At 36.3% G+C, this 23,436-nt stretch overlaps 2 protein-coding genes across 2 annotated transcripts; one reads left to right on the top strand and one right to left on the bottom strand.

Moving 5' to 3' along the window:
- Positions 1-6,433, top strand: tgm8 (transglutaminase 8). The gene is made up of 13 exons (XM_072683020.1): positions 1-22; positions 464-634; positions 1,226-1,468; positions 1,854-1,972; positions 2,305-2,433; positions 2,690-2,870; positions 3,334-3,463; positions 3,544-3,653; positions 4,023-4,265; positions 4,687-4,968; positions 5,464-5,627; positions 6,017-6,150; positions 6,274-6,433. Exons 1-13 carry the CDS (start codon positions 1-3, stop codon positions 6,431-6,433), a joined length of 2,088 nt encoding a protein of 695 aa, XP_072539121.1.
- Positions 6,434-9,256: 2,823 nt separating this feature from the next.
- On the bottom strand, positions 9,257-23,222 carry ccndbp1 (cyclin D-type binding-protein 1). The gene is made up of 11 exons (XM_072683935.1): positions 23,096-23,222; positions 19,423-19,482; positions 19,242-19,321; positions 19,044-19,125; positions 16,505-16,601; positions 16,053-16,126; positions 14,706-14,782; positions 14,370-14,626; positions 14,163-14,223; positions 13,311-13,357; positions 9,257-10,564 (listed from the first exon to the last, which is right to left on the bottom strand). The coding sequence occupies exons 1-11, from the start codon at positions 23,181-23,183 to the stop codon at positions 10,465-10,467; spliced, it is 1,023 nt and encodes a 340-aa protein (XP_072540036.1). The 5' UTR covers positions 23,184-23,222; the 3' UTR covers positions 9,257-10,464.
- Positions 23,223-23,436: the final 214 nt, after the last annotated feature.

The following is a 23,436-nucleotide window of genomic DNA, read 5'->3' as shown; positions in this document are numbered from 1 at the left end:
ATGTCTGACCGCTTAACAAACAGTAAGTGAACTTGTCTTATGAATGTATCTCCTTCTTTGTGTCTGTTCTTTTGTGATGGGTTGTCTTTTGAGACCAGGTTACCTTTGACTTTATATTATATTATTTTGTGCAAAATGGTTTTACAAAAATTGTGTTAAAAGGCAAGTTCAAAAGATCCTCCAAAATGTATAAACATAACCCTTATTGTTTTGAACTTTTTTATACACAGAGCAGAAACATTATAATGCATTTTATAGCGTACTTTGCTTTCTGTCTAAGGAGAACACAGATTTCTGGCACAATGCCACTCCTGGCATTTTTTGATAACAACAGCAACAAGATGCATGTTATGCCAAACCTGTTTGCCACACCTGTTGTCACCTATTTGTACTTTGCTGTTCTATTTTATTTAGTAATACTTTTAACCTTCCTTCGAAGCAGTCACAACTTGTTTGCTCATAGATTTGTTGAAGGTACAGCTTAACTGTGAGAAGAACAACAAAGATCACCGCACTGATGATATTGCTACGAATAGGCTGATAGTGCGAAGAGGGAAACCGTTCCAGCTGACATTTCTTGTGGAGCAACCCTTTCAACCAACGCATAAGCTCTTTGAAGTTACTGTGGAGACAGGTATGATATTTTATGTTGAAATGATCACTGACAGGTTTACTAAGACTTGCTTCATGTACCTTGCACCGATTTAACCATGATGGCTACCTGGCATCTGAGTTATTATTATTTAAACATATGACATTAACACTAATTATTATAAAGATTTTGGCAACAATGTGTCCTTAATGATTGTGGATTATGAACATGTGCAAGCCTGAGACGAGGTAAGTCAACAATTCTTTATATAGAATACCAGAAAAACAGTCAACATAGTTTTTAGCAAGCCCCATAATATATATGTATATATATGTATAGGGAATAAAATAACTTTCTTTTCATCTGTCTTTTACTGTTAAGTGTCTCTTGTCTCAGACTTTTAGGCAAGGTCTCTTTATGTCACTGTAACAGTGCCCTCAAAGCTGTAGTAGGTCTACAAGTCAACAAGTCAAATCTAATATTTAAAAATTTTCTGTAGTTCTTCAATAACTGTCACATAGTATCATAAACGTTTCTGTTAGAGACGTTCTGCCCATCTGCCCAAACAGGGGAGAGTCACAGCCCAGCCTTTTCCCAACAATAAAAAGTAATTTATTTGCTCATGTTCTCAAGGTCCAAATGCATCGGAAGAGAAGGGCACGCGGTCGTCTTTTAGCTTTCAAACCCACTCTGGCCCTGGCAAGCCATGGAGCATGCAGATGAGCAACAGTACAACCACAAGCTTTACAGTGTCGATCTGCCCCCCAGCCAACGCCAGTATTGGACTCTATTCACTTTCTGTGAAGACCGAACCTACTAGTGCTTCGTTAACCTTCATAGGAACACTGATTGTTCTTTTCAATCCCTGGTGTGAAGGTAAATTAAAATAATTTTTGTAGCAACCTTTCTGCTTTTCTTTTAGTACAGTGGTCACTAACCCTTGTTTTGGAGATTTACCTTCCTAGAACTTTTACTTCCAACCCAATTCTAACAAGTAATTTAGCTAAGAAAGAGCTCCTGATAGTAGTGATAAGGATGTAGGCTAACATCTGCAAGAAGATGGATCTCCAGGAACAGGGTTGGTGACCACCTAGTGGTTTTTATTAAATACCAGTAGAGGGGGCAAAATGAGATGTTTGTAAATGTGTATGTAAACTTTGGATAATAGCTGTACCTATCCTTTAAATCTGCTGTTTTTAATGTAAAGTGCACTTATTCTTGCCATCTATAGTCTAAATGTGTGTTTAAAATTTTCTGGTAGATGACTGGGTGTACGTACCTAAGGAGGAAGAGAGACAAGAGTATGTAATGAGTGAACAGGGTCTGCTTTATAGAGGGAGCTGGGAGAGTATTCAGACTATGGCCTGGGACTTTGGACAGGTGAGCTCAATTACCACATAAAAAACACCCATCACAAAGCTGTCATAGCTGTCCCCAAAGTTGTTCCCAACTTTAGGAACACATTGTTTATTAAATTATGTTTTTTTAAGATTTCTAAATGTTTGGTGAGCAGTGTACACAGATATGCATAGGCCGACATAAATGCAACAGTAGCTAATATATAATGCAGTGTAGTTTTATAGAACATTAGTACTAACCACTAGAATAATAGTAGTAGTTCCAAATCCTTCATTGTTCAAAAAAAATATATAAAAAAAAAAAAATAATAATTACTTTACATTCGTGGTGGTAAAATCAATCTTGATTTTCAGTTTGAGGATGATATCATCGATGTTTGCCTGAAACTCCTGGACATGAATCCAAAATGTTTAAGAAATGCAGCCGAGGATTTTTCTGCACGCTGCAATCCCATCTATGTCGGCCGGGTGGTCAGTGCTATGGTATGTGCCAAAATTCAAAATACAGTAATTCTTACATTACTGTAATCATGAATTATGAATATGTTAAATAAAACAAAATATTAAACAAAGAATGAATATTTCTTAAATATATGAACTGTAATTGTGTTCTGATTTATGAGTGACCAATAACCACAAATTACATGTTTTTTATTTTGTTGTACACATAGGGTTGTGTTTGTTTTAATAATGCCATTCCTGGGCTTTTGTGTTCTTGTCTCTTACACTTGTCCTACAGGTAAATGTAAATGATTATGATTATGGTGTGTTGGAGGGAAGATGGAGCAACTCATACAGTGGAGGAGTTAACCCAGTGTCCTGGAGCAGCAGTGTGGAGATCTTAAGGAAGTGGTTTAAAAATGGGTGCCAACCAGTCAAGTATGGACAGTGCTGGGTCTTTGCTGCTGTTATGTGTACAGGTAAAAAAGTGACACAGGTAATAAAAAAAATTACTAATGTATTAATGGCCAAAAGTATGTGGTCACTATTTAGAATAGATTTTAGGCCTTCTCGGCGCAGCAAACACTCCACTCATCACTGCTAGGAAACCACAACATCAATCCATCAATTTCCTCTTTGATTGAGTCTGTTATGAGGATTGCGATAGCAGCTGCAGCTCACATCCTCAGGCTCCACAGTTAGTGACATTATATTATTTTATGCATCATTACTATTTGATGGCTCTGTTAAGGTTGCTGTTCTTTATGCTGTCAAAAAACTTTTCGGCAAACACATTCTTTATTAAAACAAGTAGTTTAAATTGATTCTGAACTATGATCAAGTTTAAAAGATAAAAAAGACCAGAAGTAACTGGCATCATACATTAAGCTGTAAATGAGAAAAGCAGGGACTCAAGCCTCATTTTTTTTGTTTGTTTTTTAGTGCTGAGGTGTTTAGGCATTCCGTGCCGTGTCGTCACTAACTTTGAGTCAGCTCATGACACCAATGCCAACCTCACTGTTGATGTGTATGTGAATGAAAAAGGAATTGAGGACAAGAAAGACAGCATTTGGTAAGGTTTGGTTTTATTATTTACTAATTTGTGAGCAGTACAAAGGAGAGAATAAATAAAATATTAAAGTTTTTCTGCAGGAACTTTCATTGCTGGGTGGAGGCCTGGATGAAGCGTCCAGATATCTCTGATAAATCTTTCTATGATGGCTGGCAGGTCCTGGACCCAACACCACAGGAACAGAGTGAAGGTACTGCTCACTTGTTAATATCTTTACTTTAATTAATACCTTTTTCTTCTACCTGACTTTAATTTCTTTACAGAGATGATAGGAATCTCATGGACACAAGGACACAACAAAATATATAATGGTAAAATAATGGTAAATCTGAAGAAAAAGTGTTTGGGACTATTCTGCCATTAAAAAAACCATGCATGTACCTATCTACCATAAATGATTTTCAGAAATACAGTTTAGGCCAAAAACTATGCTACGTTACATTCTGTATTTATATATATATATATATATATATATGTTGGTGTGTTGTGCTCTCAGTCAAGTACTGACGTCCCTAACCTGAAAATTGATTTTATTCTAAATTCAAATATTTAATTGTAGGAGTGTTCTGCTGTGGTCCAGCACCATTAAAGGCAATTCTAGAGGGTCACACCAATGTGAAGTACGACGTGCCTTTCGTGTATGCAGAGGTAAATGCAGATATAGTGAAATGGATGACATGGTCAGATGGCTCCAAGAAAAAAATCCAAACACAAACTTCCAGCGTTGGACAATGCATCAGCACAAAAACTGTGGGAAGTGACAAGAGACTGGACATAACCAACCAATACAAATATCCAGAAGGTTTGTCTTTAATTTGATATAGACACTCTCTGTTGCAGAGATAGACTTCAAAGAAATAGATTTCAAAACCCAGTGGATTTTAGTGAGCTTGGGAATAAATGTGTTTGGCATAACAGACCAACTAAAGGAGGCAGGCTGCAGCTCATTTTATTTGAGTGCTTTTTGATGACACCTCCTCAGTTTTATATAGGAATTTAAAATCTCTGGAACTGTTCTCGTGAATTTCTGACACATTTCTCTCTCCCCATACCCTGCTCATCAGCTAATTGTCAAGCCCTTCATTACTTAAAACTATGCCGAGCAGGCAGGCCTTAGGACTGAAGTTAAAAACAATTGTCTGATAATATAAGTATTTTTTGTTATGTTTGTATAGCTTGTCTGATTTTGAATTAATCGATTGGTCTTCATAACATACATGCAGGCTCGAATGCAGAAAGAGATGGATTCAATCTTGCCATGAGAAATATGGCCGCTTCTAATGGCACTGATGTTCCAGCTTCTCCAGCTGTGCGGATGAAATTTGAGGAGGTTGTTAAGCCAGTGATTGGTTCCGACATCAAGTTGAGCTTGACTGTCCACAATAATGGTTCCACTTCTCAGACTCTCATCATCCAGATAAATGCACAGACCATCAGGTACACTGGAATCCCCACAGGAAACATCTACAAGGAACAGAAGGAGATACAACTTCAACCTAATAAAGGTACAACTGACAACCTTTTCTTGTCTGTGAACACTGCATGCCATACACATGAAACCTGAACCATGAGGATCAAGCCAGTTGTGCATCAGTGTTTAAAAAAAGGCATGAGTTTGTATTTTACAGTTGATTGTTAGGTAAGAAGTAATAAACATAAAATGCACTATTGATGAATAGATCATTTGATCATTTGATCATGTAAATAATTTTACTTTAAAATTACATTACATTACATTAAAACAAAAATGAAATCAAATTTAAATCATATCGATTTTCTTTTAATATCAACCTTTGTGTGGGAAGGATGTATCTGATACCTCAATAAGAGACACAAGTGAAATGGAGAAAAGAACATACAGACTGCTCTGGTCCTCTAAACTTACTAATGTAGAAATCTAATGTATTAAATGATGTCAAATAGCAGCTATTGGTTCCTACTTTATTCCTTTTAATAGTTTGCTTTAGTTATCTGTACTATGTATCTGTGTTTGTTTGCAGAGCTGTGCCTTCCCATCACAATTCCCTTTGCTGATTATGGAGATAGAATGCTGGTAAACAACAGCATCAAAGTCTCTGCAATTGCCAAGAATGCAAAAGACCCTAGAGAGATGTACATGGCTGAGAAAGACATAGTCCCACCTAGCCCACCACTTTCTATCACAGTGAGTTTGGTTAACCTGGAATATATGATCTGCCAGTCAATATAGAATTAACAAAAGCACATATAATTAACAATTTTATAGAACATACTTTCAATACATCAACTGAAATTAGGTGAAGTGTTTTTTTTATTGTTTCTACCAAATGGCCATGTTTATGACTAATATATCCCATTGTTTCATACAGTTTCTTAGCACTGCTATAAGTAGAGCTGTTTACTTGTCTTAGTGCAGCAGTAAGCAAGTTGAATGCATGTTATGTAATCAGGTTGAATGCATTAAAGGCATGTTTAGTTAACCAGGCACTTTACTGTGACCTGCCTGTTACACACTAAATAATAATGAATATTCTTTACAAAGATGCATGCCATACTGTGTACTCTCTTTATCAGGTGAAAGGAACAGCTGTTCAGTATAGAGACCTCACAGTAGAGGTGATGTTTGAGAATCAGCTGCCTCAAACTTTAAAGAATTGCTCCATCACACTGACAGGGAGTGGCCTGCTGCAAGTGCCAGAGACAAGTCGGTAAGATCATAATTCTCATAGTTCTCATAATTGTGATCATACACACACTAATCTACAACTTGCATCAGCAAAAATTATGTTATGAGTTAGAAGAACTAACATAGGTTTTATTGGTTGCAACAGGTTTGCTATGCTTGGACCAGGACAAAGAGTGAGAGTCATAATGACATTTTCACCCTACCGGACTGGACTTAAGAAACTAGTAGCTGATTTCCAGTGCTCAGACTTCACTAAAATCAATGCCAGCTGCAACATTGATGTCAGACCATCCTTCAGCACCTGAGATGACATGCCACCAAATTATACCTGTTAATTCATCAAAGTAAATACATATGTGTAGTTATATTGTTCTTCAAGCAGAGCGGGGCTAGAGAAGTTAAATAATGTCTATGAAAGTCATTGTGCTATATTCAAATGCATGTTTTTGTTTATTTTTTGTTTTCTGTTATTTTGGGTTTTGGTTAGCAAACATTAACATTTCAAATTATAGCCACTAAATAGCCAGTGAAATATACTGTTGCAGCACAATATAGCCAATTATAGGCTAATGAAAGGCATATACCATCTTGATATGGTTTAGGATAGCTAGCGTTAACATTTCACTGCACCATGTTCTGTGTGGACATGCTATTTGAATAAATGTTTTAAATTAATCTGTTTTCTCTATTTGGGCTAATATGGAATGCTTTAATTAATTTTTATATGACCATTCTCTGCTTTTTCTTTATCTTATAGAATTAAACAGGCACTTGGGTGGAAAAGTGGGTGCAATATCCCATGTTTGAAACAGTTGCATTTGTCCCACCCAGAAATTATACTGCAGGGAGAAAACATTGTAATTTTTATTTTGAAAGTGTGACACCAATATAGGACAATGTTGCAGTGGTGATGGTGGCAGGAGTACTCCTATGTTGGCATAACAATGATCCATCACTTCCTGTTAGTACAAAACGGATCAGTATTGTTTTATGCACTAGCCTACCAAGTGCATATTAGTAGCTATGAAGTATATACCTTATAGTATGTAGCATTTAGGACACAGCCTTGGTCTTTGTTGTGGCTATTGTTAAGGTGCCTATTCAAAATATCTTCCAATTATAAGCCTTACTGTCTTAAGTTTTTGGTGTGTTAGAGCGCCTGGTTTGTGAAGTGAGCTTTCACCAGCTTTGTAGCTAATGAGTGCAAATTTAGTGTCTGGCCATGTCCCAGAATACACATTGCCACACTACATTTACATTACATTTACATTTATGGCATTTAGCAGACGCTCTTATCCAGAGCGACATACAAGGTTATTCATATCACAGAGAAGGGCCAATGTAGTGTTAGGAGTCTTGCCCAAGGACTCTTATTGGTGTAGCACAGCATAGTCACCCAGACCGAGAATCGAACCCTGGTCTCCCACAGGGTGTTGTAACTCAGTTGCAGGTAGTGGTGTTATCTGTTGCACCACACCAACCACACTACATATTATATACAGAGGATGAAAAAAGTATTGAACACGTCACCAGTTTTCTAAGAAAATATGTTTCTAAATGTGCTATTGACATACAATTCTCACCAGATGTCAGTAAAAACCCATTCACATAAATGACTTGATGTGAAATAATGAGAAATGACACAGGGAAAAAGTACTAAATACGCCTACTGAAATTTATTTATTACTTCTGTATGGAGAAACTAGTCACAGGTATTGCTCAGGTATGATTTTGGTCAATTCTTTCACACAAACACTTCAAATCCTGAAGGTTCTGTGGGCTCATTCTATGAACTTTGAGCTTTGGTTCCTTCCATAGATTTTTAATTGGATTTGAGAGTTTCCCTGACTGTGTGTTTGGGATCATTGTCTTGCTGAAATTTCCACCCTCATTTCATCTTCATCATCCTGGAAGATTTTTCATTCATTCTTCCTTCATTATATAAGGCATGCCAGTGCAGAATGCTTAAAAACCATGATGCCCCAAACCATGAAGTTCCCACCTCCAAACTTTACTATTATGGTGTTTTTGGGGAGACATGCAGTGTCTTTTGTCCTCTAAACATGGTGTATATAATGGCATCCAAAGAGTTCAGTTTTGGTTTCTTCTGACCAGACTATATTCTCCCAGTATTTCACAGGCCTGTCTAAATATTGTTGGGCTTACATACAGGCCATGGCAGTTGAGCACATTACTTTTCTTTAAAACAATTGTCCCTGCTAATTCCAGGTCTTCTTGTAGCTCTCCATAGGTAGACCTTGGCTCTTGGGCAACTCTTTTGATCATTCTTTTTAATCCTCTGTCTGAAATCTTGCGGAGAGCACCTGGTCGTTGCCGGTAAATATGTATTTATTAAAAGTAGCTGCTAGAGTACCGCACTAACCTGTGCTGCATTCTACTGTTTCCTGGCTGATTTTCCACAATACTGAATGCTTAGTCTGTCATGATTTATTTATTGCACTCTGTCCCAACAATGTCAAATTCACTTCTATACCTGTGCTGATATATGTAAATGATCTCAGTTTTCACTTGACTGCCCTGCATTGCTCTCATTACACAAATTATCTAGCTGAATTATTCAATATAAATAGGTGTTTGTATATAAATATTTTGCTTTTCATAACATCACAAAAATACAAAAACAGGCAGTCTTAATTTCCATATATGGCCCATAAGGACTGGAGACTGAAAGATACTTTTTAAAACTTTAATATTAGCTACATTAAACTTCGTATCCAAGTGTTTGTTTTGTCATGATAACACTCCACGGTGTTTTCCACCTAAAGCCAAATCCTAGGGTCTTTATTCAGCAACTAAAGGGTGTGTGGCCAGCTTAACCCTAGGCACAACGACTCACATGCTTGCTCCACAAGTAGCAAGCATCCCTTTTAGTCAATAGCAGCTTCCTAATCAGCCATTTTCATGACAATATTTTAATGTTCTTTGATCAGTAAAATTAACTGAATGTTTAATCAAGAGCTCTGGTGTGATAAAAGAAATGAATCCCCTGGCTTATTTGCCGCTGCATAACAGGAGCAAAACCACGGAGATCCATGAAATAGAAACTTGTGTGTTTGGGCTAAGCAATAACAGTCAAACAAATCATGAAATGAATGCATGCATAGCAAATAATACTTTAATAATCTTAAGACAAAAAAAGCATTTTAATATTTCCAGACATTTTGTTTTGTAAAAATACATTAAGAAGTGATATTTTTATAATATATTCTGATAAGGTACATGGAAAACACTCTGCTGTTGTAAACCTATTTAACATTGTTTCTCTCTGTTACTAGTTGGGCGGGGCATTTCTTAATGTAATCATTTGGATATGTTTTGTAAAAATGTGCTTATTCTCAATATTCTTTATTTATTTAGGTTTCATCACCTGTTTAAGTGCCAACTGTTGTCAGTCTCAAGAAGTTTTTCGTTTTTGAATAAATGCCTCAAGAGACACATATAACAGCTAGAGAGTTGTGTTTTGTTAGTTAACACAAACCAACTTCATAGGTTTTTATTTAGATATTATATACCCTGGAAGACAGGCAGTTTTTCCTTACCTTGAGTGGTGAAATATTCTTAAGTTTAGCATTTCTTGTGAGTCTAATTCCATGCACTACTAATCAGTATTCAGTCAATCATCAACCCATTAAAAAAGACCAGTGACACTACCTACATTGCTCAGATAAATAACTGGTCATCATGTTTTAGCAAGAACTTTAGTGCTTGTAATACATTTGTATGGTAAGCATTCTTATTCAAAAATTTGATTTCTATCCAATAATTAAAAACGCTTAATTTCTAAATCCATATCTATATACTCTATACTTCCCTTATTCCATTCCATCTCAAATGTATGAACTATAAATGCATGAACAGATGATATAGATGAGGTGTATTTACATAACGTGCAATAATATGCACTCCTCAAAAGTGGTTTTATTTAATAAAAACTCTTCCATTGGCTTAACAGGCTATAGACATTTTTTACCCAAATAGTGAACAAACTTGTTTATTTGGGGGAATAGTGCAAACATCAGTTTCATATATGATGGGAAAAGTCTATTCAGAGTTCTGCACAAAATGTTTATTATTAAAGCAAAATACATCTCAGGATATGTAAAACATTAGATCCAAAAACCACACAAATCCACACAAATCATCCTAAAAAAAAAAACTGCTTATGTTATGGTTGATGACTTATGTGCCTTCAGATTGCACGGATCTTTCACTGGCACAAACTCAGATTTCCATTTAGGCAACCTTACATGCAGCAGGCGTAGAGAAACACAACATTATTTTATGGGTCTGCTGTGCCCAGTTCCTGCTATCTGAATCACTGACACAGAGATTTCACTTCTTGCAGATTATGATCCACAGCTCCCTCTAGAAACTGCACCCATGCCAGATCTTCTTCCAAACACACATGACATGCCCTTGAATAGAAAAGGAAGATTGAGGAAAAATACACATACACACCAGATACACATCTATGTTTTTGAAAAAGCTGAATATGAATTAACTAGTTAATTATTAGTTAATCAAATATGTCTTAATGATATACTACACCCTTTAACATCCAATGTCTAATTGTGCAATGTAAGATTAACAATATAGTGCCACTAATAACAATAAAGATGAAGGCATGCAGCCTCTCTGGATCGCAACAAATGGGTTATTGACTTACTGCATTGTTTGGTGTCTTTTTTGAATAAAGAACTATATTTTAAAAGGACAAAGCTTTTTTTTTTTTGTTTAATTTCCATCAAAAGCAGGTTAAAGCACTAGCACTAATGGTGGTTGATGAAGCTAATATTCAAAGATGTCAAAAGTATTCACAATTATTACTCAGGTAGAAGTGTAGATACTAGGGTTTAAAAAGACTTCTATAGAAGTTGAAGTATCAACTTAAGCTTTTTACTCAGATAAAAGTGTAAAAGTACTGGTTTCAAAACTACTTAAAGTATAAAAGTAAAAGTAATGTAAGGGAAACAAAGGCCAAAAGCTTAGGCCATGCCACAGGGGCGTTTTTTTTTGTACTTTGTTACTTGACACCTCTGCTAATATTTGAATGTTTACATTCTTTCACAAATTTTGTAAAATAAAGTGGAGGCTAATATACAAACCGGATTCCAAAAAAGTTGGGACACTAAACAAATTGTGAATAAAAACTGAATGCAATGATGTGGAGATGGCAAATGTCAATATTTTATTCGTAATAGAACATAGATGACATATCAAAAGTTTAATCTGAGTAAATGTAACATTTTAAAGGACAAATATGTTGATTCAAAATTTCATGGCATCAACAAATCCCAAAAAAGTTGGGACAAGTAGCAATAAGTGGCTGGAAAAAGGAAATTGAGCATATAACGAACAGCTGGAAGACCAATTAACACTAATTAGGTCAATTGACAACATGATTGGGTATAAAAAGAGCTTCGCAGAGTGTCAGTGTCTCTCTGAAGCCAAGATGGTAAGAGGATCACCAATTCCACCATTGTTGCGCAGAAAGATAGTGCAGCAATACCAGAATGGTGTTACCCAGCGTAAAATAGCAAAGACTTTTAAGTTATCATCAACAGTGCTTATCATCATCAAAAGATTCAGAGAATCTGGAACAATCACTGTGTGTAAGGGTCAAGGCCGTAAAACTCTACTGGATGCTCGTGATCTCCAGGCCCTTAAACGTCACTGCACCTCAAACAGGAATGCCACTGTCAAGGAAATAACAGAATGGGCTCAGGAATACTTCCAGAAATCATTGTCAGTGAACACAATCCACAGTGCCATCCACCGTTGCCAGCTGAAACTCAACAGTGCAAAGAGGAAGCCATTTCTAAGCAAGCTCCACAAGCTCAGATGTTTGCACTGGGCCAGGGGTCTTTTAAAATGGAGTGTGGCAAAATGGAAGACTGTTCTGTGGTCAGATGAGTCACGATTTGAAGTTCTTTATGGAACACTGGGACGCCATGTCATCCGGACCAGAGAGGACAAGGATAACCCAAGTTGTTATCAATGCTCCGTTCAGAAGCCTGCATCACTGATGGTATGGGGTTGCATGAGTGCTTGTGGCATGGGCAGCTTGCATGTCTGGAAAGGCACCATTAATGCAGAGAACTATGTTCAGGTTCTAGAACAACATATGCTCCCATCTAGACATCATCTCTTTCAGGGAAGAGATGCATTTTTCAACAAGATAATGCCAGACCACATTCTGCAGCAATCACAACATAATGGCTACGTAGGAGAAGGATCCGGGTATTGAAATGGCCAGCCTGCAGTCCAGATCTTTCACCTATAGAGAACATTTGGCGCATCATAAAGAGGAAGGTGTGACAAAGAAGGCCCAAGACGATTGAACAGTTAGAGGCCTGTATTAGACATGAATGGGAGAGCATTCCTATTTCTAAACTTGAAAAACTGGTCTCCTCTGTACCCAGACGTCTGTTGAGTGTTGTAAGAAGAAGGGGGGATACCACACAGTGGTAAAAATAGCCTTGTCCCAACTTTTTTGGGATTTGTTGACACCATGAAATTTTGAATCAACATATTTCTCCTTTAAAATGTTACATTTACTCAGATTAAACTTTTGATCTGTCATCTATGTTCTATTCCGAATAAAATATTGACATTTGCCATCTCCACATCATTGCATTCAGTTTTTATTCACAATTTGTTTAGTGTCCCAACTTTTTTGGAATCCAGTTTGTATGTATTACTTTGGTATACATATAGATAAATGCTGTTCTGATTTTTTTTTTTTATTATTATTTTAGTGAAATGGTGTTACAGTACCCATGCGTAACTATCTGAAGCCTAAGACCACATGATTAAACAAGTGTAATCTTAACATTTGTTTAAAATAAAAACCTGCAGCCACTCTGGCTCTTTGTCAAGACATTCTGAAATCATACCATATCGAGAATGTACTTGCACTGCAAATAGATTCTGTCAGAATACGCATGTGAATATGCAGTGTGTAAATACAATTACATTTTAAACCTTTCAAGGTGCAAATTCTAGAACTGATGCATTTAATTTTGTGTTCAGATGAAAGTTCAGCAAACAGAACACTTATTTTTCTAAGTTTGAATTGTATAGCAAAATAGAGTAATATTAAAACAGCATGAAACACTTAACACAATATATCACAACAGAATGTGAGAATATGAGAATTACCTGGTGATATCAAGTGTTTTCCTTAATATGACTGCCAGTTTACATGCCTAAATGACAACAGTGACAAACCAGTGATGTAAAACAAAACATTCATGCAATTATAAAGTATTGCATAATTATATAAGTAAAAGTTTGCCATTTATTCATGCATTAGTTTTCAGCAGAACGATAACGGAGGGGAAAAAATTCTCTTATACTTATAAAAATAACACTGGCAGAAAGGAGTCAATCAATTCTGCGGCTAAGGAGTCAATCAATTCTGACATTTACTAGCTAGTGCTAATATTTAAGATCTACAAAAAGCTTAAGTAATAATGGAGTTGTGGGTTTGAAACATGTGCCTGCTAAACTGCTACTGTTATGCCCTTGAGCAAGGCCCCTAACTCTTTCTGCTCCCATAGCATGGCTGACCCTGCACTCTCACTGCACAGACAACAATTTTGTTGTACTGTTCAAATATAAAGAAAAAAGGTACCTAAAATAAAATGTATGTATAATGCAGCTGCAAATAGATCATGACCAGCATAAAAACAGAAATTGCTCTTCAAACACATTAGGCCTTAGACATATTAATTTGCCTTATATAGACCTAACACATTGTTGTGGCATCAGTATTGCATCAGTATTAAATCAATAAATACAACATTGTGCATATGCTTAGATGATTTAAATGGTAGCGCAGAGAGCGCCTCACTCTCATTCAGTTTGAAAAAAATGTCTTAATTCCGAGCACCTCTAACACTTTAATATAACCAAGCATGCAAAGCATAGCTTCCTCCAGCAGCAATGGGGAGCAAAATACAAGGAAAATCTTGATGTATCAGATTACACTGGATCATTCAAATGTCTTACATTTTGATCCACGGCAGTGCAGTCTACAGGTGGATAAAGACTTAGGACCAGGTCATCAACACTGGAAAGAAATAAAACAAGCAAAGAAGAAAAATGCATTTCGAAAATCTGTCCCTCTGTTCCACAGAAGCATAAGTTTCCTTTCTCTCTTTCTGCACCCCATCTCTTTTCTCTGTGAAAGACGTTAATCAACATTGATTAACTTACCTTGGGCTGATTTCTTTCGTAATGTCAGCAAGATCATCAAGTTGTGTAATGTTGTGAGGCGTGTCAACTTTTCCATTTTTATGAACAGCACTGGATAATTTACGCAGACATGCTCCTGAAGCCTTAATCAGGCCCAGACATTTAGAAATGAGCTGGCGGTCACTCTGGGACCAATATGTGTCCTGGTTGCCACGGGCATCAGGTTCATCATCATCATCCAGGACATCACTAAACGGGTCCTGGTTCTCAGATAGTGCCTACAGGAAGAATAAAGAGGATGGGATATAGTTTCTAAATGATCAAAGGACTAAGACAACTAAGAAGTTGCTTACCCACCTGGTTCATCTCCTCTAGAGCATCCTTCACTATCCCAGTGTATGAGCCCACTACATGTAGCACTGCATCACGATTATCTGGAAATGGAAATGCACTTTAAGCCTAAATGGTTCTATTTAATACTAAAAATGGTTCTCTGACAACTTTTTTTACAATTTTGAACAGACGCTTCCTGGAGTTCTATGTGGTATGATATCAGAGCTGAGCTTCACTTCTGTAATCTGATGAAAACATAAACTGTTCCCAGTATCATTTTTTAACAAATTTAACAAATTAACAAGATGAACCACACTAATAGGATATCCTTTAACACACTTGCAGATTTCCGATGGGTGGCATCATTTTCTATTTGGTAGTTTGAAAATTACTTTTAACTTATAACTGAACACTTATAACTGAAACGCAAAGAGATATTAAAACAGAATATAAAAGGTCAAATTTAACACCTAAGTGGAAAGACAAAATTAATCACATGCTCAGGATATTTGCTTATGGAAAGTATTTTTCTATTAAAGAATTCAGCATTTGTTCTTTGAGATTTCTAATGGGGCTTAGTAAGTATGTAAATTGTGGAGAAATTAAATGTTGTTCAGTGGTGTCTGACCAGTGTGCCACAAACCATTATTTTTCAGAACATTTCACAACATTAGAAAGTTGGGATTCGTCCAATACAACACATTGGCTAATGTTAATGTTAATGTTACAGTTCATGAGTCCACCTTCAGAAAAACACTGAACAACAGTGGTGTGCATGCAGGGTTGTAATGAGAAAGCCACTGCTCTCTAAAAAGAACAGCACTTTGCAGTCAGCTACATGCCGGTATTCTAGGCTTCATACCTCAGGAAGAAAGAACCTACAGACATAATACACAGATCATAGCAAACAGAAAGACTAACCCCAGTGCAGTGCCATTGACTATCAACTATCAGCAAGTAATCAAACTCGGAAAAACAGCTAAAATCCATTCGCTTCTAGAAATTAAATCCCAGTTTAAATCCCACAGCAGTCATCCAGTGAATGTGTACTGTGAAGCATCCAAACACAACATAATTGTTTCTGTACATTATTTTATCCTAATTCCTAAAATATGTGCTTTGAGTGAGAAACAGAGTTACTATAGTCATAGATTCGATTTTGTGATGCGATCTCTGCCTCTCTGTATATAATGATTATTAAAGGCCTTGGGCACATAAGGTTCTTTTTGTCTCATTTGTTTGATTTGATTCTCCTTGTCTGCTTTTAGGATCTGTGTTAAAATATGTTTTAGAAAATTCTAAATGGTTGACACACTTACAAGCACCACAGTATCTTCAAGACATTAATAAAACTGATGTGTCCCAACTTACCCCTTGGAAGCTGAGCAAACTGATCACATGCTGCCCAGACACCCCCTGTAGATGTTAGCTGTTCTTGAGATAAACTTGAACAAACAAACAAGCAAGCACACAAGTAGTGCAAAATGCCCATTAATAGTGTAACAAGTAGCACAAAGTTACAGACACTTTCAATACATATTCTGTCATGTTGAAATGCTTTTTTTAACTATCGCTAGAGACTTCATTAATATACAGTATATGGTATTGTGTCTTGTGTAGTGTCATGAAGTCACTTGCCGATGTCTAAAGCACAGCTTTATACAACTCATTTTCACAGAGAATTACAGACTGCTGTCACTTCTATAGCTAATGAATCTTTTCAGCAAGAATACGAGGTAAATATTGCTAATTACAAAACTGCAGAATATGACACGGTACAAATGAAAAAATTCAGTAGAAGAGGGAAGTAGAGCTTCAGATACCTCTGTAAAGGTGAGGACAGGAGGATATCCAGCAGCTGAACCACACCATCCAAAACTTCCACAGCAGCTTCTCTTACAAGCTTACGCAGGGTGATGCCTAAATGAAACCAAATTCTATCATGAACCATGTCATGTCTATCACATGGTAGGCAATGTTGTTACCTAATTTGAGCAAATCAAAATACACCATGATGCACAGTGGCTTAACACATACAAATGCAGTCCAAAGCATTTGGAATTTCTATAACTTGCAGATTTTAATCTATGGGGTTTAACAGAAATAATGCATTAACAGTTTAGGAATTAGTAGTGCTGAATAGCCTGCCCTTGACCTCTGACCAGAAAGTACGGATACAGGGACAGAGTCAGAGAGCTTGGTAGTAATTGTCTGAGACTGTTGCTGCTGGCTCCCTCTCAATATAACTGTATTACTAGAGTCTCCAGAACCTGTCTCTCTTTACCTATACAAGACTCTATCTGGCTGGCTGTCTGTCTATCGTTCCCTCTACATCTGTCTGATTCTGTCTACAGTTCTGTATTACAGACACTGCACACTCCACACACACAGCACACGACATTCCACACCAGAAACTCAACTCCACAAATTGTCTGTCAATCTATATATCCCTCTACAACTGTCTATCTGTCTACAACTCACCGCACTGCACACATTCACACACCATGTAGTCCTATCACATACATGCAACACACACTCCACACGGATCTTTGACTTTGGTCCAATTAATCGAGAAGTATTTGATGATAATAAAATAATAATAATATATTGGAGTATTTGTTGACCTATCTAAAGCATTTGATACAGTCAACCACAGCAAAGGCCATGAACAAGCCACTATTGAAATTCTTTAGGACAGGTGCTCACTGCAGGGACTGTATTGCATTTAAAACAGTGTTGCGTTTGTATAGTTTTGTCTAAGAAAGGAATGCTTTATCAAATTATCTTTATAACTATCCATGGTTGGTTCATGTTGTTTGTCCAGATAAGAAATAAAAGAAAATATGTTTCAAGCTCCAAAGACTTTGAGATGTTTTGTTTTGTGTTTTGTTTGGACAATTGTGACTACATTTTTAAAGATATTAATTTCAATAGCTTATATTTGGTTAATTAAAGATAAAGGTAATGGTAGTACATTCCATCTCTCAGGACTATCTTTGATTTAAGATAAGATAAGATAGTCCTTTATTAGTCCCGCAGTGGGGAAATTCACAGTGTGATTTCTTGTAGTAAAGGGTCTATATAACTCTGAACTTGTATAACTCTGTTAGGATGTGAATACTATTCCAGTAAAATGTGCTTAGAGGCATCCCGAACTATAACCAGATGATGGGAATAACCAGACTTTTTCAGCGACAAAAGGTGCAAACTTATGAGGTGCTAATAAATTAAGACATTAAACAATCTTTGTGTGTCTTTCTTTGATGAATCATTTAAGTTTAATATTTAAGGATAAGGATATTATAGATTATAGTATGCTTGATAGCGCTTTACTAGTGAATTGATCAGATATGCAGCAGTGGCTAGAACATTCAAAAGGATTTTTATTTCATTTTTAAACAAGCATTACAAGAGCAGTATTTATATGATGAGGTAGTATTGTCTTTTTCAAAATGTTTGGTCTTATTTTTAATTAACAAAGGTAAGAGAAGAGGCCCTAACTGTTTTTAAAATTGTGATTGGGCATAAAAGAATGGGCTTCTTAACTTCTCCAGGTGAAAGAGGCATGTCCATTAATTCTGACTGTTCATACTTCTTGTATTGTCTACACTTCATACTACACCACAATTCACACAACACATAGAGCCACAGCACATTCCACACCACACGCACAACATACACGACAAAAAAAAAAAAAAAAAAAAAAAGGTTTTGGATCATTTTGGTAGGGATACACTGCTGAAACTTTAGATTAATATTATGTATGCAGTCCCTCTGCCAATTCCATTTCAACTTAAAATGAAGTGATGATCCTTATTTATAGATCACATTTAAAACTACACCACAGTACAGGCAATATTCAAATAATTGTTATTTTTTGTTGTTTTTTAGGTAACAAAGCCACTTTATTTCCTAAACAGTTCATGCATTATTGTTAGACACATTAAATCTAAAAGCTAAAGGCTTTTAGTTAGTCTAGTTATAACTTGGCAATTGTTCAGAGTTTAAATAAGTTAGGTTTCATGACAGTACTACTGCATTTGTACAGGGAAGAGTCATTTTGAATGCATAACTCTGCATAAAAAGCCCATAGTTTATCTACACTTTACATAGATTTAGAAACTAGACAAAAATGTTTAGTCATCCACAAGCTTCAGTGGTAAATAAAACTGTATTGTCAGCATACCCACGATAAGAAATATTATGTTCATAGAATATACAAACAAAATAAATAAGGAGGTTTAAAAGGAGCAACAATGGTGCATGTTACAATCCTTTTTGCCAAAGCTGCTGAAAATATTACCCACAATACTACATATAAGATAAGTAAGTAAATAAGTAACACAGATGAAAACAACTCACCTTCACTCTTGGGCAACCAGTAATAAACTGTAGAGAATGCCAGTACACTCTTTTGAATGGACTCGGCTAGCAATACACAGTCCTTGAATGAGACCAGAATTTAACAGAATTGGGATCATTAACTTCAAAAATATCACAAATAAAATACATTTTCTGAACAGCGAGTATATTGTAGCACATAGTGACAGCCTGACTCACTTCCTCTGAAGGCAGCGGGGGTTTGGAGAAGGCTAGACTGAGTTTTGTTGCTTCTTGTGAGGTAGCCTTCACTGTCTGAGCTGTGGAATAAGGCAAGAACATATTTCAGTTGGATTATTACTTAGACCAGCCACAAACATGAAAGATATTTCTAGAGAATCTGAACTCAAGGACACTCAACTCAGCACTTCCCAGAAGTTTGACAAGTTAAAAGCCCCATTACATGCATTTGATTCTCCATCTGAAAACACAAAACCAAAGAAAGAAAGCTAGAGTCAAGTACATCAGTGGCATTCATGCTCTGCAGGCACAGTACTAACCTTACATTAGCAATGACAAATAGTGAACACAATTTCACATTAACAAAAAAGTCTGAAATAGAAAACAGACAAAGTAGACTTTGAGTTGATGCTGTTGTGTGCTACAGGATTGTAAAAACAGTAATATTCAAATATACAAATATTAATTTTTAGACCACCTTGATCTTGGCTGACCTAATTATTCTGCTAAATGAATGAAATATAAAGGAACTTTTTTTTAAATTTCTAACAGTGCCACTTTTATTAGAAAAGTAAAAAAAAAAAAAAAAAAAAAAGAGAAAAAACAAGAAAAAATAAATCCTGACCTCTACCATAGTACTTGATGGTCAAACAATTAATTGGTGAAGGAAGTTAACTTAAAGTTAAGTTTTTGTACTAGTGATAGGAGGCGAAGATAGGTAATAATGAAAGGAAAAGCTGACTTCTTAACTGTGCCATAAAACAGAGGTTACCTGTTAACACTGTAGTATTTTCTGTTGCATAATAATGAGTTTTTGCTAGATAATTAAAGTACATACTAAAACATAAAAATAAATACATATATGCCCTTTTTCCCACCGGAAACCAAATCGTTCATGGGAGACATTATGGACATAACAAAGAAGACTTTTTTTTTCATCAGATACAGCGGTTCTTGTCTTTTTTTTGTAGTAAGTACATCATGACAACCTCCTTCAGAATCACCATGTGTGGTGGTGTCACAAAATTTAGTTGTTACATGTATTGCTTAACATCCATGCCCATGTAAAAGAGGCATGGAAGTATGTGGATAATGGTTACAACAGTTACAACATTTGAAACGGACATGTTCATTCTCATACATAGAGAGAGCATAAATGATCCATTAGAATAATTAATTAATTAGTTGTTAGATTTATTGACTGATTGGTGGGATATTTAGCCAAGAAGCTAGGAAGCTGCAACATGACATTAACCTTTGTGCCCAAAGGATTGAGTGCTAAATGCTCTCACATTCCTGTTAACAGAACCTCTTATAATCAAAGAAAATGGAGGCGATCAATGGCACAATGTGGTGTTGACCAACAGCAAAGAGCAATGTGTGCCGCTTGGAACCGTGATGCGACATAAAAGCCACTTGCTGATGTGCAGTGACGTGGACCACCATGAAAACCACCTACTTGTACCCAGCAGGGGGGAAAGGTGTGAAAGCAGACAGACAAGCGCACTAGCATTTGGTCCCTTGCTCTGCTCGTGAAATCTTTGGTATACCATATTTTAATCCTCTTTTGTTGGGCAGCTGTACTGGTAGAATGTGTTCTGGCAGATTTTATTGGTAGCAAAATATATATATCATAAAACAATGGGCCAGCTTAAATACACTGATCATTTGAGGTCTATCCACAGATTTTTGATTTTGATTTTTTTTTTTTATATTTGCCTCCAAAATTGCCTGGCACATAATTGAACTTTTCAGTAAAAATGCCAAGAATGTTTTTTTGACTAAGCAACAGGCAAACAATATTTGCTAATATAAGCAAGTGACAGTTACAAGCAACCGAACACTGTGAATTTCTGATATTTTCCCATAGAGTTCTTTAATAAGGGAAATATGTTTCCTTGCAACATAGCAGTCAACAATTATTAGAAGAAGAGGACAATTTCAGTTAATCAACACAACACAAAAAGATCAGTGTTGTTGGGCACCATATAAACACCGCCTTCCAAAGAAGAGGACCTGCATCTATGGTTGAAGTCACTAAATTGAAAACATCCACGCCTGATTTTATGACTTTGTGGAAAACCAGCACCAGAACATCCCTACCCAGAGAAATGGCAATACCATGGGCTTAAACTATTTTCTCGTATTATTAGTACCACCATTAACCTTAATTTCTTTAATTTTTCTTACTACTAAGAAACTACTAGGATTTGCTGCATTTCGACTGCATCAACACAATACTAACAACAAATGTAAGCTATCTGTACAACTTGTGCTTAAAACAGGAGTATTCACTTGCAATAAGTTGTCCTTATTTCTATTATAAATGTAGAAAAGAATAGAAGAATAGTCCTAAAGTAAAGAAAAATTGTTCAACCCAAACAAATAAATAAACAAGAGCATGTCATCACCATGGGACCAACGTCTCACAATGCTAAAGTACAACAGAAAGTGGACTGCATGATGTTTTACAGTTTTATTAAGAACAGATTCATCTTTGCAGCAGATTAAGACTGACAATATGTACAATATTTGAATACAAAGGCAGTCAAACACTAGACATTTTAGACTCCTGGAATAGGCAAGTACATACAATAGGCCTCATTCATGAAACGTAAGCATTTCATGTAAATAGTGTGTACTGAAGTGTTTGTAATTATGAACAAAATTTGCATCTGCTTTTGACCCCACAAATTGTGCATAACGTCTACATGCACTTTAATTCAGAAATTCAAAAAGTATTAAATAATAAATACTAATTTATAAATAAAATGACACTCAATAAGGAAACAATACTTCTTACTAAAGCCTGTTATTTAGAGCAACTTTCAGCAGCCTGAACAGAGAAATCCGCTACTTTTTTTACACGTCAGGTCAGTTTCTTAATAATGTGAATTATCTCAATATAGAAAAAGGATTATGAAGTTTAATAGCCACCAGCGGAAACACCAGTGGATCCACCATTGGATCTTGCGCCGTTGCTGGATTTAACAGACAGTGCTCTGCAGAGAGAACGTGTCTTTAGAAACCATTCAGTATGTATGGAGCGCTATGCAGGTGTGTTGGGGCGGTTTTATTTTATTTGTTTTTTAAGAAATAAAAAATTGAATACATTGGCCTTGAATTCGCCAAATATGTACAATGATGAGTAAAATGAACTTGCTCTTCTATAGCTTAATGCTTACAATAAACGTAACTCTGGGTGGTATCTGTTTGTAGAACGCGCAAAACACGAAAGACTGCTAGCTAGCTTATCTGCGTTTGTTCATATATGAAGGCAGACTGACATGGCTAAACTTGCTGGATACTCCAAAACCGTATCGCGTCACAACTTTCTAAAGTACCAGTCTAAGACCAACAACATACACCGCTTACGTAGCTAGCTAAGCTAGAACTAGCCGGCTCAGACTTCTTAGTGGTCTCCACTTCGCTTCGGATCCAACCCTGCTCAATTAATGATTTTTACTAGAGTTGAAAGTAACCTAGGTCTCCAGGAGGAGGGCTGGAGACCACTGTTCTAGCCGGTGTGTTTTTCCAGACGGCCAACTTAGCTAGCTAGCTAGCTAGCATATTAAGGTGCACACTGAACATAAATTTGTTTAACCAATATAGCTAGCTAGCTAGTTATAACGTTTTTGAACGTTCGTGTCACTAGCTTATCATTAGCACCATGCGATCAAGTTAGATTAGCAAAATTATCTTGTGCTACTTTAGACTACTACCACTTCGTCATGAGGCTAGCCGTTACCCCACGGCTATTTAGATAGCTAGCTAGCTGGATTTCAGTAATTTTTTCAAGTTTGATGACTGCATTCAGTAATTAGATACGTTAACTAAAATACTCCCGCTCTTACCTCTTACCCGGTCTCGAATACATTTGACTGCGTTTGACAGATTTCGTAATGAAACTAGAGGATCTCCACACGAATTATCAGCACTCATGACTACTATGCAAGTTGACTGTAGGTGGAACTAATGTATTTTCCGTTCGTTTTGGTCGGAATGTGTTCATGGGTGGGCGTTCTTCTTTCTTTCTTTCTTTCTTTTCTTATTTTCTTTCTGTTCATTATTTGCAACTCGAGGTTAGTATCCGTATTTACATCCTTTTGTTCGCCGACTGAGGCTGTCTTCTTATTCACAAATATAAAGGCTGCATTGTTATTCTTATGCTGCTTGATTTTAGTGCAGCCTTTGA

Source organism: Salminus brasiliensis, chromosome 7 (assembly GCF_030463535.1).
Source record: "Salminus brasiliensis chromosome 7, fSalBra1.hap2, whole genome shotgun sequence".
NCBI lineage: Eukaryota > Metazoa > Chordata > Actinopteri > Characiformes > Bryconidae > Salminus > Salminus brasiliensis.
The sequence above is the reverse complement of the archived record's forward strand: the minus strand, read 5'-3'. Positions and strand labels throughout refer to the sequence as shown.

Excerpts from the sequence above, each read along its gene's own strand:
- tgm8 (XM_072683020.1), top strand. The coding sequence starts at position 1 with ATGTCTGACCGCTTAACAAACA. Across the intron at positions 2,434-2,689 it reads GCCGGGTGGTCAGTGCTATG|GTAAATGTAAATGATTATGA; the intron begins GTATGTGCCAAA and ends CTTGTCCTACAG. Across the intron at positions 4,266-4,686 it reads CCAATACAAATATCCAGAAG|GCTCGAATGCAGAAAGAGAT; the intron begins GTTTGTCTTTAA and ends ACATACATGCAG.
- ccndbp1 (XM_072683935.1), bottom strand. The coding sequence starts at position 23,183 with ATGAGTGCTGATAATTCGTGTGGAGATCCTCTAGTTTCATTACGAAAT. Across the intron at positions 19,483-23,095 it reads TATTCGAGACCGGGTAAGAG|ATGGAGAATCAAATGCATGT; the intron begins GTAAGAGCGGGA and ends TTGTGTTTTCAG. Across the intron at positions 19,322-19,422 it reads AAACTTCTGGGAAGTGCTGA|CTCAGACAGTGAAGGCTACC; the intron begins GTTGAGTGTCCT and ends CTTATTCCACAG.